This window comes from Bicyclus anynana, chromosome 17, assembly GCF_947172395.1.
Source record: "Bicyclus anynana chromosome 17, ilBicAnyn1.1, whole genome shotgun sequence".
Lineage (NCBI taxonomy): Eukaryota > Metazoa > Arthropoda > Insecta > Lepidoptera > Nymphalidae > Bicyclus > Bicyclus anynana.
In genome coordinates, this window is record NC_069099.1 from 13,875,209 (window position 1) to 13,889,083 (window position 13,875).

The following is a 13,875-nucleotide window of genomic DNA, read 5'->3' on the forward strand; positions in this document are numbered from 1 at the left end:
TATTGTAAGTGTTAAAAAACCTACGAACAGTTAATAACCATTCCTCCCATTCTTTTCTATGCACTATAGAATGAGGCTTGCTACAATTCTGAGAATTTAGTTTTTTGAAGGAGTGTTACAATTAGGACAATCGGGTTTCTTGACACCTTTGTGACCACATTTAAAGCACAAGATTTCTGTATTTTCACAATTTTTAAAATTATGTGAATTGTTACGACATCTGGGGCAGTAGGGTAATTTACTAGTAGTATTAGAATTATTATTATTAATAGCGTGCAAATATTTTTCATTAATGTTGTTAGAATTAGGGTTAGTGTAAATAATAGGGTTTTTGTAACTATTTTGTTTATAATTGTAATTTTGGTTAAGATTTTGTTTTTGCGAATTTACAATTTTTGATTTATACGCAAATTCTGGCGCGACCATAGAATCTGAAGGTCCGGCAACAGGCTCACGAAATTGTACCATACGTGAATGAACGTTTTCATAATTTTTACATAATAGACGCAAATGTTCAACAGTTTTAATCTCTGTTACAGAAGCGAGCGTACTTGCATAGCACGGCCTAATATTATGCAATATAATTTCTAACCTGTCGTCTTCTGATAGGGGCTTCGATAGGCGTGAAAACATACCAGCCAGTATTGATAAATAAATAGTAATGTTCTCTGTTTGGCCCTGGGTTCTAGATCGAATCTCGGCTAATAGACGGTAGTCATAATCGGGCTTATCGAAGTCTTGTTTGAGAAGCACGACAAGATCATCCCATGACGACACTTGGTCTTTCACGCTACGGAACCAGTGCAATGCATCTTCGGCAAAAAACTCAGTAGCAAAAGTAAGAAGTTTCGATCCCGAAATGTTACGAGCCAAGGTAAATTCATTTACACGCTCAATAAAAGAGCGGACACATGACTTCCCATCATATTTCAACTTGACCACTTCGGAAGGAAATCTACTGTTACCCTCACAAGTAACTGTCACGTTAATTGGTGTGGGCAAAGGTTGGTTATCTGTACTAATACCGACCACGGCAAGAGGATCAACACTCTTTAATTTTAAATTTAGTAATTTATCATATAAATTTTTATAAAGCTCACTACATTGTGAGTGTTGATCTGAAGAAGCTTTATCGGGTTCAATTCTATTGATCCTATGATAAACGTGGAAGAGAAGATTTTCGATGCGATTTAGTGTATTTTTATCAAAAACCTCTTCCGCAAGGGTTAAATTAATTTTATTTAATAGTTCAAAAGTGTAAGATAAATCGTCTGAAGTGTCTAAATGCGAATATAAAATTTCTTCTGAGGGGTATAATTGTGATAATTTATTTATTTGCTTTCTTAGCTCTGCTACGGTATTGGCAGGTGTTTCACCTCTAACAGCCACTTCATATTCTAGCTCAGGCTTTTGTAAAGAGAAAAACTTTATCGCATGAGACATGTTGGTAAAAATAAAATATAGTGCTAAATCCAATAACAACAAAAATTTCTAATAAATATAAGAAAAGAAAAAAAAAATAGTGAGTAGGGTAAGTTGTGAATGGCTCATAAAAATTATAAAAGAAAAAATAATTCCGTTCTGTTACAATAATTTAACGGAACGCTTTGGTTTGATGATGAATGGATTAAGTAGCGAATGAAATGAATGAAATGAACGAGTTAATAGAAAAGGCAAAGATCACAACATAAAACTAAAAATAAAAGATTTTTTTTTTTTTTGTAACTAGTGTGAACGCAGCTTTAGAATTAAGGTACAGTTATTTCAATACAATGAGAAAAAAAATACAGTGAGAAATTTATAGTGCAGTATAATCTAGTATCAAAATATTAAATCAAATTAAATTACGAAATAACAAGAATTACAGAAATAAAAGTAATTTGGGGCATTTACCATAGTCACAACAATGAAAAGTACTACGATCACCTTAGTTACTGCAAACCAACAAAAAAAAATTAAAGCGTTTTACAAAAACAAAAAAAAATACCATCAACAAAACTAGCTATAATTGACAGAAGCGAAAGCCATTAAACCACGATCAGGGCGCCAGTGTCCCGCCTTAGTTATTTGAGTAGGTAGGTACTAATATTAATAATGAAAAGTAAGTAAATAATTATTATTAACAAGTATATTAAAATAAATCAACCGGCGGGCACAAATTTATATAACGTGGGTACAGGCCTTAATAATATATTTCACTTCTGTCCATTAATGCCCGCACTCCCCTGCAATCCACGGCGGCAGCAACGAGAACGCGACGACGAACTTGTCCACCAGGGGCAGCGGCAGGCAGGAGGGAGTCACGACAATTAGGGTTCTCAGTGAAGGCACGTCGCGCAGCTCGCCAAAACAGGCAACCTCGCGCCCAACAATTTTGTTCTTGAAGTACTAACTCCGCTCCTGGAATACGTCATTGCCACTTCTAAGTAAACATTCTCGTTTTAGCCACCACCGGCAACGCTGCAAGTTCGTACGACCATACCAGAATTGCCGATGGTAGGTGACATCAAAACGGAATTTACAAATATTAATAAATTGAATGAATTTAAAATGTAATCGAAGTAATATACAAAAGCAGAAGGTAGTCAAAGAAAAGAATGATGCAATATTCTACATAGTTACATTATTAGAATCAAGTTATAACAGCGTATAAGCTAAATGAATGAAATGAAATAAATGCTGCAAGAAGGAAATATATACTGAAATTTGGAAAAAGTTTATAAAATTAAAATCACAAACTATAATTGATTATTTTAACAACTCGTATCTAATCTTGTTTTATATACTATTCAAAACTTACCCTATAGCGGGAACGATTTAGCACAATATTATAATATATTGGAATTAGCAGTATTTGGTAATTGAGTATAAAAACTGCAGACGGCAGCGTCGGTCGCGCGAATTAGTGACGCGACCGTGCTTTAACAGACGTTAGTTCTGACTGGCCTGCCTACAAGGTCAAATCGCGACGTCAGCCGTCTAACAGTAAACCCGGCAAAAACCGCCGCGCGCGACTCGATGTCGAGCGCGAGCTTCAGTTACCAACAAAATAATGTTGCAACATTAAATTTGTAACTTTTACAAATTTATTGTTACAATAGTTGAACTATGCACAGTAACATATTTCCAAGTGTTACAGAGTTTCTAATTATTCACTTTAATATACAGATTTGGCTTCAACACTCCCCCGGACAGTCCGCGCGGTCTGGGCCGCCAGTCCTCGCTGCGGTACGAGGGCATCATACCCGAGCTAGACATATACGCCATACCCAGCCACGATGGTAAGTGTTCATTTACACGAGCGGCAGCTGCTGCCGCCGAGAGCCGACTGTAGTCTGCCTGCCGCTGAGACGTTGCCGACTGCGGTCGTCGGTAGAGTTGTCGCTCGTGTAAATGAACCGTAACATTATGTGTATTTTTTCATCCCACTTGCTCGGAAAAGTTACTTTTGCTCATCCAAATTAGCAAGTAAAAGTCGTTTTTACTGCCCAGTATGAAATAAAGGAGATGGTCCAAAATTGTATGGAGTCCAGGTCCAGTCTATTCTAGCGGAAATAAAAGAAAATATTTTTTTTAACCATTTTTGATTACACAAATCTACGAATTTACTTTAATTCTTTCGAAATAATATTCATTATCTCCCAAGAAATGCAACACTATTAAGGGTAATAATGGCGGATTGATGACGTTTTCAATGCATTTGACGTTTGCTGTCAATTGTCATGTCATAGTTGCTCTATGGGCGCCATCTTGTTATAACTCAAAAACTTGGGGTTTTTTATTTATTTAGATTTATTCACTTTAATAAATTTTAATAAGATGCTTGTATTTTTAAAATTTTAATGATACGGGGTAACAAGAGTGGACCTGTACTGGACCATCTCCTTTCAAGGACAGCCTTATTTTTAAAAGTTTACTGTTTGTTTGTTTGACTAGGCAGTAAAAACGACTTGCTTTTTCGATTTGGCCGAGCTAGTTAACTTTTCGAATAATTTATTTTTATAGAAGATATTATATATTTTTCAAAATTTACGTTCCAGGTGCTCCAAAGAAAGAGATATACTTCGTTGCGTTAATCGACGTGTTGACGCACTACGGAGTTAAAAAACAGGTAAATTCAGAACTACATTTAACTAAGGATTGCATTGAACATTCTACATTTATACTGATATTCCGATACAAATGTTAAAATGAAATGTGGCAAAGCTAATTTAAAAGGACACTAATCATTTTGGGCCCAGCAAGTTACAAAAAAAATACGAAAAATCTTTTATTTTATAAATCAAAATAACCAAAAATAATTAGAATTCACAATTGCTAATGTCGAAATCGTACATTTTACAATGTACTTGACCATATCTTGATTTTGTATTTGTCAATCAAAGTGAAATTAAACCAGTCTAAAGCTAATATTATTATTTAATAAATGACAATAATAATTTGATCATTATAACTATTAATTATATTATATTTATAATTTTATAATATATATTATATTGTGGTTTATTCATCAAATCTGGGCTGTATATAAAATGTCGGCCTTCTTAATTTTTCATTATGTATAACAAAGTTACACTAAAAAGTTTAGTTTTAATAAAAAATTGAAAGATCTTTACGAATCTGTATAAAAAATTTGCAGGCAGCCAAAGCGGCGAAGACTGTAAAGTACGGCAGCAATGTCGACGGGATATCAACCTGCGACCCCGAGCAGTACGGCAAACGGTTCATAGAGTTCGTAGCGAAGGCCATAGAGAGCAACTAGTGTAGCCCATGTGTGACATACGCTCCCATTGATGAATACAAGCAGGTGTCATTTTGGAGAAGTTCATTGTGATCAGTGAGTGATTGATTTGTTTTGGTATGCTCCATTAAATCTGTGATCCTAAGCAATCCTGACAAAAGTAAAGCCTAAACCTTCGTATGTTTAGGCTTTACTTTTCCAGTCGACTGCCTGGTTAGCTTGAAAGTTAAAGGGCGTGACTCAAACACCAAAAGGTCGTTTGACCCTTGGAACATTGTTGTACCCATTTGAACATTTAATTTGAAAGTTTATTTGACTAATTGGTGGGAAAAGATAAAAATGGGTCATATTAAAAAAATACTTAAAATAATATATGTATGTTTCATGCCAAAACTAGGTCTTCAACGTCAAAACTATGAAGTCATTTTTCAGTTTTTTTTAAGCATGCGTTGAGATAGCCAATCTGACAATAGTAAACCTTCGTATGTTTAGGCTTTACTTTTGCAGTCGACAATGTCAATGAAAATTATAAAGCCTCGATAGCTTGAAATTTAAAGGGCATGACTCAAACACCAAAAAGTCATTTGACCCTTAGAATATTGTTGTACCCATTTGAACATTTCATTTGAAAGTTTTTAAGACTAAATAGTACGAAAAGATAAAAATGGGTCATATTAAAAAAGTACTACTTTTTCTTTAAAAAAAAAAGAATATTTACAACAAAATGTTCACGGCACGTGTCTGGCACGCTAAATGTCTGTAGATATAAACGGACCTTTGAGGACGACGTTGTCGTTGGGGTTCATATGCTTTTCGCGAAAGATAGCAAAACAAATGAATTACTCACTATCTATGCTGTGATTGTTTGGAAATGTTCAACCATGTTACATTTGTACGACCACTGACCGATATTATAGGCTCTTTTAACTGTAAACGTATAGTCGGACGGGTTTTTGCAATGTCATAAAGCAAAAACATATGTTTTAAAGTAAAGTTAACACACATACAGATAAATATTTTTGATGTGTGAGTTTACCTCGTCCCCTTCATAAAATGACGGACAATTTTGTTCGTGAATTTTGGTGAGATGCAAGTCCATATGTAATTGGTCTGAGGTGCACAACCAATGTGTGAGAGGTACGCTCTGGTTGCTTAGAAATGTTTGACTTTGACCGAAAACGTTAAATACGACATTAATTATTTTATATTCGCCTTCTTATAGCACTATCATTAGCACCGTTTCGGTTGTCTACAGTTTCTATTGAAATAGATAAAGTGCTGTCCTTTTTCAATAGTTCTTTGTGAAAAAGGATACTCGTATTTAGTTTAGTTTTTACCACAAATGTATTTTACGAAATCTATAGTATATTTAACAAGTAATAATTATTATAACATTATTTCTTGTAATCATCTCCTTTCCCTTATCCCACTTAAGAGGAGTCGGAAATTACATTATTTCTCATGTAACCTTATAAATTAAACTGTTGTAAAGCTATTTATTATATGTATGGTGTGCCAATTATAGTATTTTTTCATGTTCCAATACATATTTAAAACTAGAAATTGCGTAGCTTTTCTAAAAAAACAATTGAATAAGTATATTTTAAAACGAGCCTTATGCAAATTATTTTTAGTCAGAGTAATGTATACGCAATGTATCTGAATTTATCAAATTTTGTTAACAATATGAAGGTTTGTTGTTTGCAATTTGTCTGTAACGTACCTTTAGGTATAATATTATATTGAACATTTATTATATTAACTATTATTATACCATTTTAATATTTGAAACCTTCTTTGTCTTCGACGTAGTCAGGTAAAAAACATGGCTAAAACTTTTTAAATAAAATCCTTTAGCTTCTCAAGTTGAAGCATGGGATTCTAATAGATTAGCTACCATAATAAAGTTATACTCATCGATCTCCTATTAAAAAGTGGATGCACAATCAGCGACCAAAAAACGTCCCCACTCAATGAGTGCCAAACACAACTTCTTGGCACTCAATTCAAGTAGTCGCATTTGCAAATTCAACCTTAAACTCAATCCCAAAATCATCAAAAAACCCAAATTCACAGCAAATTCAACCTTAAATTGAATTTGCTGTGAATTTGGGTTATTTTTTGAATATTGGACTATGTTTAAAGGTCATTAGGTATAATTTTCTTTACCAATAATTCCAAAACTGCCAAAGCAAAATTGGCCAGTTTTCAAGTGACATTTTCTACATGATTGTGTGTCCTTTAATTATAAGAGGTCAAAAGGTTATACTGCATGAAATTAACCATTATCAAAAAATTATGTGTTATAAGTAATTATTATTATATTGTATAAGTAAATAATATATAATTTCAGTTGCTATGTTATTTTATTTATTTTGTTAGAAGATGACAACAAATTATACGAAATTAATAGTGTCTAGTGACGTGACCATTGAGAAGTATGACGTCGATGCTCTGAGAGCACGTTTTTTTTTAAACATCCTGGTACTCTTTCCAACTTTTAAAAAATGGCACAGACTTAAAGTGCGCCATAAAAGAGTAGAAGTTAATAAAAATGGAACTAATAAACTCACTGTGTGGCAACACAACATTTACTGTCATTATCACAAAAATCTGTTACTATAGATATAGAGCAACCAATCATTATTGATAGTTTTATCAGATTATTAAAATAACAATGGAAATTCGATCAAAAAATTGAGTATCAGATTGTAAATAAATTTTTCAACAGACACCTACGAAATACCTTTTTTTCCGCTGTTATGAAAAGAGAAACACGGTGTAAAATTCCTGGCGCCATGTTTTTTTTGTGATATGCGTGTTTTTCATATTTCCCTATTTATGAATTGTTTATTATTATTGAATCGTACACAAGTTTCTGTGAATATGTCTCAATGAGTCTTAACTTCTTTGGCGTATTGATGGAAAAGTTATTTGAAATGTATTTGCAAAATTTTATTTTTGTATTATTTTACATACTGTGTACATGAATTTTTGATTAAAGCTGTGAATTCCATGGAATGTAGGTAACATGTTTTAAAAGTTTTTAAATCGAGAAATAATATCGGTGGAAGTGAAAACGTAATGATAATAAGAGCTATGTTATTCCCAAAGTTGTGGTCAATTTAAGGATCCGAGTATACCAAGTATCAAGCATTTATCGTACGGATAATTATCGTTCTTATTCAGTTGGAATAGAGTTGTAAATTGTATGCAAGTTTGAAACGTTTTGTCTTGCATATAATTTACAATTATTTATGTAATAATATGAAAATGATAGCGAAGCAAGCTTGTCTGCTATCCTTAAAGGCTCATTTTCATTAATTAATTCAATTGTTAGTCAGAATTCATGTAGTTCGAATCAGTAAAAAATCAGAATAGTAAAATGTAATCCACAATATTTAATGTTCTCACACTCGAAACCAAAAAAAAAACATATTACATCTTTTGTGGTATGTATGTATAACAAACATTTTAATACCAATTTTACTTTGTGGTGAAAGAGTTAGTGATAAATCAAAAACTCGAAATATTTTTTCAATCTAAAATGAGGGGCCTTGTCGAAATTAACACGTTCGCTGCGGCACAGATTTTTCTGTGCGGTACGTGGTCCATCGACCTTGTAACTCTTGAAGACACTAGACTTGCGAGGTCAATTGACCTTGTACCGCAGCGAACGTGTTAAATCAAATCAAAAATCAAAATTAGTTGGGAAACCCAATAGATATTGCCTCCAAGGCACGCTCCGCCACTAGTTTGAATACATACATTTTACTGTTTGCATGCGGCCCCTTATGAAATAATGGAAACAGTTTTTGCATGCCTTCGTATGGGATGCATATGCAATATGCATGTTAATGAAAATGAGCCATAAGTAATTTTAATATTTGAACTGATATTAAGATAAAAAATAATAATAAGGGTTACCCTTAAACACGAAGCACACAATTTTGCAATAATTTCCAAATCTCGTTAACTAGCCTTTATAATGTTCCGCTATCGTAGACTAGTTCGTAATGGAAATTGAAAAATTAATTAATTAATTAATTATATTGTTAAAAAAAGTATATCATTGTAATAAAAGTTTTGAAAGTTAAATTTAACAATTAAAGTTAATAAATATTAATTACTTGCTAAAACTCGGTGTAAAGTTTGATAAACGAGTAATGGTTAGCGCACATTTAGACATACGAAACTTAGTATGTGGAGTACTTTTTTTTTTGTTGGTGATATGTCATTCTTTTTAATCGATTATTATTTGTTCACACCTTGATTATATTAATGTATTTAATGTTGATTGAAAAATCCTCACATTAATATTTTAAAGGAAAGTTTGCTTGAAAATTTGCATATTTGTTAACTATTACCGCAACTACTGAGCCCGATATTTGGTGAAATTTATCCGTAGAATGGATATAGTTTATAGTTAGCCTTAATTAACTTAAGCTTCTGTTTTTTCAAATAGTAGCATATGTCCCCATGAGTTAATACAGGTTATAAATTATTGTCATTCTATATTCCAGCCAAATCGGTTCAGTAATTGCAGCGCGAAGGAGAATTTAACGGATACGCACTTTTACACAGACCTACAGACTTTCGCCTTTATAATATTAGTATGATATTTTAGACGTGCAAGTCTCTCAAAATGTGCGCCAATCATAAGGCTGTTTTTATAGGCAATTGTAATTAAATACGTTGCACCCAAATCTGACGGATTTGCCGTGTATTTCGTAACTTTGCCAATAATATAATAATAAATATAAATAATTTGCTTAGTTTCTGTCTAGTGTAGCGTTAAAAACACTATATTGTAAGATTTTGTTATTTATTATTCTATAATCGATGGTTTGTTCTAGTTCGTACCGAGTATGGGACTTGTTTAAGCCCCAATGTTCTGAGCCGAAATATTGGTAAATTATTGTACCCTGGTGAGATCAGAGACCAAAGATCGAGTTTTTGTAGTGTCCATGACTAAATCCAAGCGTAGTTTGTAAGTGCGACCCTTATTCATAGACAATACTGTTTCTAACCTGCATTTGGGAAGCTCAAAGCATAGGCCATTCGTGCTATCTCAAGGTTAAATATAAATATACAATAAAGTTCAGTTATTATACTATAGTCGGAGGATTAATTCCTGCCAGTAAAATGACAATTTCAACTGTCACTAGAATGTCATTTTACTATGACAAGTGCAACTGTCACTGAAATATTATTTTACTAGTAAAATGACATTCCAGTGACAGTCGCACTTGTCATTTTACTGACTGGATATTATCTGAACTTTGTTGACCTTGAGCCCTGATTTTTTTTTAATAACAGGCTTAATAACGGCTGTAGGTTCTTGGTCTAAAAGCCTTTGTTTGTGATGTTTAGGACATTACACAAGCCCATGGTTAATTTACTCACCGGGTTAAAAATGTAACAGAAACGCCCATATTCGGTGTGTTCTATTACAAACCGTCTCTAACGGTTTTAAGACTTGGATTGTTACGGTGGTATTGTGATTTATTATTCTATATGAAAGCTGACGACGGAGTATATTGGTATTGTATGTAATCCATAATTGTTGAGACGGTATTATCATTTAGTTATTTTTATTGTTTGTATGTAATAAAATTGTATTTTATCCTATTTGTAAATTTGTTTCGGAATTACGTATTACATGGACACTTTGAATAGTAAAGCCTCGGAGGAGGGGATGTCATCTTCGATTTTGCATATCTAATATAATGGGAATGCCCTCTTTACAAAACAATATTGTATGAAAATTTTAAAAGTGCTTATAAAACTTTTTTGAATTATTCTTTCCTCAATAAATACGTCGCTATTTTGGCTTTACTATTTCAAAAATTATATTCATAAATATAAAAAAAAATTCTCAAAATTTTCACCCTTCTCAAAGATAGCTTTTTTGTGATAGTTGTTTACTTTTAGAATATAATTTTGCTCTAAGTAAGATATATAGCACTTTATTCCGTTTTAAATCAAATTGTTGTCCAAAATTTTTACCTACCTATGTAATGCACATTTCAACACACAAATAATTTAAATTGTGATTCAAGCTCACGGTGGTGTGTGTATGTATTTGTGACGTAAATTGTCTGTGACTTTTTATAAATTTTGATGTCTATGATTTCTGAACAACGTGTTAAAACGCCCATTATCGATGGTTTTTGTACAACGCAGTTGAATAAGTAAATTGAAAAGTCAGGGTCAGGAATAAAGATTGACAGGCAATTAAGGTGAATACGTGACATTTATTTCTAAAGACCATCCATGGATTGCTAAGATATTTGTCTCTCTTTTGTTAAATGGATGTAAAAAACATTAGTGTTAACTCTCACAGTATTTTCTAGATTCGTCATCTTCCACTATGTAATCAAATGTCAAAGCTTTAATACACCAAGTATTAAAACTCACAAGCGTTTGACTATATTTGAAAATGACTGATTTACTTACTTGATAGTGTTGTAAAGTTGGAAAGTCCTGTGAGAGTTAACATATGTTTACTAAATCCATTCACACGTACTGAGTTGAGAAAAAATTCGCATTTTGGTGCTAGATGAAAGCAACACAAGTGATAAACTAAACTAAATTGAATAACCATGCTTAAAGCGCTAGAAAAGCTAGAAGCCAGAGCATATTTGACATTTAAATTAAAAAAAAATAACAACCACGTTTCAATAGCGTTCTAATCCCAAACGGTCTCACTCAAATCAGTGTGACTTGCTATTTTTCCAACTACTAAAGTGCTGTCCTTTTCCCAGTGTTACCAGAAAGTAACAGCTGTGTCTGACAGGTTGTGATCGAATGGGACAAACATTCAATTACAATTGCCTTAGTATTTTGTCTCATCACTACAAAGACAAACAGTTGGCATAACCTTGAAACAGCGCAGTTCAACAACCTTGTACGAAGTTACATCGCCCGATTCGATCACGACCTGTCAGAAACGCAATCTTTAAACGGCTGGACTTTAGTTTATTTTACTACTTTGTGTAGTTTGTCTACTTTGGAAGTATTGTTAGACTTTGGATGCAGTTAGCGTTGCCAGGCGTCCGGATAAAGCCGGACATAGTTGGCCTTTTAGATTGCGTGTCCGGCCAAAACAATTTTTACATTTCTAGAACTCAATTTTTACTAATAACTTTGTTTGAATTATTAATAACTATTAATACCCGAAAAATTAGTAAAAGTGGTTCGATTTTATTTATATTTTATTAGAATTTAACAATATTTAAGTATAATAATAGTCAAAAAGCTTATTTTACAGAGACACAATATCCTCAATAATGTGTCCGTACGAGAGTGTCCGGCCTTTTCATCCCAATGTCCGGCCAAGCTCTAGTAGTCTTTTGAAAATTCATTTATTTCAAGTAGGCTCAGTTTACAAGCACTTTCCGGCTATTGGATTTAGTGACCTGGCAACCCTAGATGCAGTGGTAAGGTGTAACAAGCGTTTGACAGTGACAGGTGTGTAAATCTGAAGAAATCTTCTCTAGCGAAACGAACCTTCTTTATTAGACAAACTAACACTTGTCTGTCACCTAAACACTAAATCCAAACCCAAACATACTTTCAAAAATAGATTTAATAGATTTTACACAGTCAGATTCATCGAATGGGCATATATCGGTCACGAACAATCTTTAATTTCATATTAATATGTGTTGCCATTGTTTAGGTCGATAAATAATTTGTAATTTAATGTTACAATTTGTATAATAGGTTATTTACTTTGTTTACGGTGAGGGAGCTAAAGCCTATATTTACGGGCGTATACCTAATATTTATTATTGACTAACTTAGAGTAAAGGAAAAGGATAAACGGAAAGTTTATTGTCCCACTTGGCCTGGATTCTCTTTGTTTAACATTTAATGGTAAGACTAAAAACACACAAATGAAAACATTTCACATATTCTATATTGTATTCATATCATAAAATATCATAGTAATAAAAATATATATTTGTATTGTAAGATGTTACTCACAACTATTATATTGATAACGACAATTCCTTCTCTTTATTACGATTATTCATTCCAGTCAGTAAAATGACAAGTGCAACTGTCACTGAAATGTCATTTTACTGACTGGAATTAATAATCGTAATATATTAGTGTGCTTTAGTAATTTTCGGCAGGAATACTTTTAAAAATAACTGCGAGGACAACAAACGCTAAGTTAGTTTTAGAAGAAGTAAAATCACTTAATATCCACAACTGAATTTAGAAGCTCCTCCTTTTCAGAAGTCGGTTAAAATAACTGGTTTCGGAAACTATTAAATTGGACTTGCTGATATTGTTTGTATGTTAAACAAATTGTCAGTTTAGTGTTGTGTTGTCTATCTTTTTCCTTTACTCTATGGCAAATAATACCGATGCTTTCGCTAAATATTTGGCATTTGTATGCGACACGATTGAAATGTTAATTCTCTAGTCTCCTTACTCTTTGTAAAGACATGTGTATGAAAAAAATAATAAAAACTTTAGTTTTTTAAATATTCGGTTTATAATGTTTCTGCATTAGACGAGTTTTATTTTTCCTTGATCATGAAATCCTTCAATATCAATCAATCATTATAGGTATCAATATTTTTATTGTCTTTTGATGATTGGTCTATATATTTTATTTTCTCGCTGAGATAAAATTTTATAAAATCCATTAATTACTATCTGGACTCAAATGAAATTGATCTTTTACATCAGGTATGAAACAAAATATGAGAGCCATGATAACCCAGTGCATAAGATCTCTGTCTCAGATTCCGGAGGGTGTGGGTTCGAATCTGGTCTGGGGCATGCACCTCCAACTTTTCAGTTGCGTAGGTACATTTTAAGAAATTAAATATTTTTGAACGACTTTCAAAGGGAGTTAGCCGAGTTTCGCAGAGATATTATGAAATTTTTTCAAGAATTCGCAGCCACTCAAAATGAAAGTTTGCTGGTAATACGGCAAGAGGTTACAGATCTAACAAATGAAATAAAATCTTTAAAAAAAACTACCGAAAACTTAAACTCAAAATATAACACACTACAGCAAGAAATTGAAAACATTAAATCGGAGAATAAAGTGTTACATAATATACTAAATCAGACAGGCGATCCCGCAACCAATAGCGTTATGAGCAAAA

General features: G+C 32.8%; 1 protein-coding gene and 1 long non-coding RNA gene across 3 annotated transcripts in view; one reads left to right on the forward strand and one right to left on the reverse strand.

The window, feature by feature from the left end:
* Positions 1–13,267, forward strand: part of LOC112049512 (phosphatidylinositol 5-phosphate 4-kinase type-2 alpha) — a 31,826-nt gene extending 18,559 nt beyond the window's left edge. For both annotated transcript variants that reach the window (XM_024087441.2, XM_024087442.2), the window contains 3 exons: positions 3,169–3,281; positions 4,041–4,111; positions 4,640–13,267. In XM_024087441.2, coding sequence (XP_023943209.1) covers positions 3,169–3,281; positions 4,041–4,111; positions 4,640–4,762 — 307 coding nt within the window. In that variant the 3' untranslated portion in view covers positions 4,763–13,267. The remainder of the gene's footprint in view (positions 1–3,168; positions 3,282–4,040; positions 4,112–4,639) is intronic.
* LOC112044643 (uncharacterized) lies at positions 2,064–2,938 on the reverse strand. The gene is made up of 2 exons (XR_008251584.1): positions 2,801–2,938; positions 2,064–2,400 (listed from the first exon to the last, which is right to left on the reverse strand). It is a non-coding gene; the product is annotated as an uncharacterized LOC112044643 (long non-coding RNA).
* Positions 13,268–13,875: the final 608 nt, after the last annotated feature.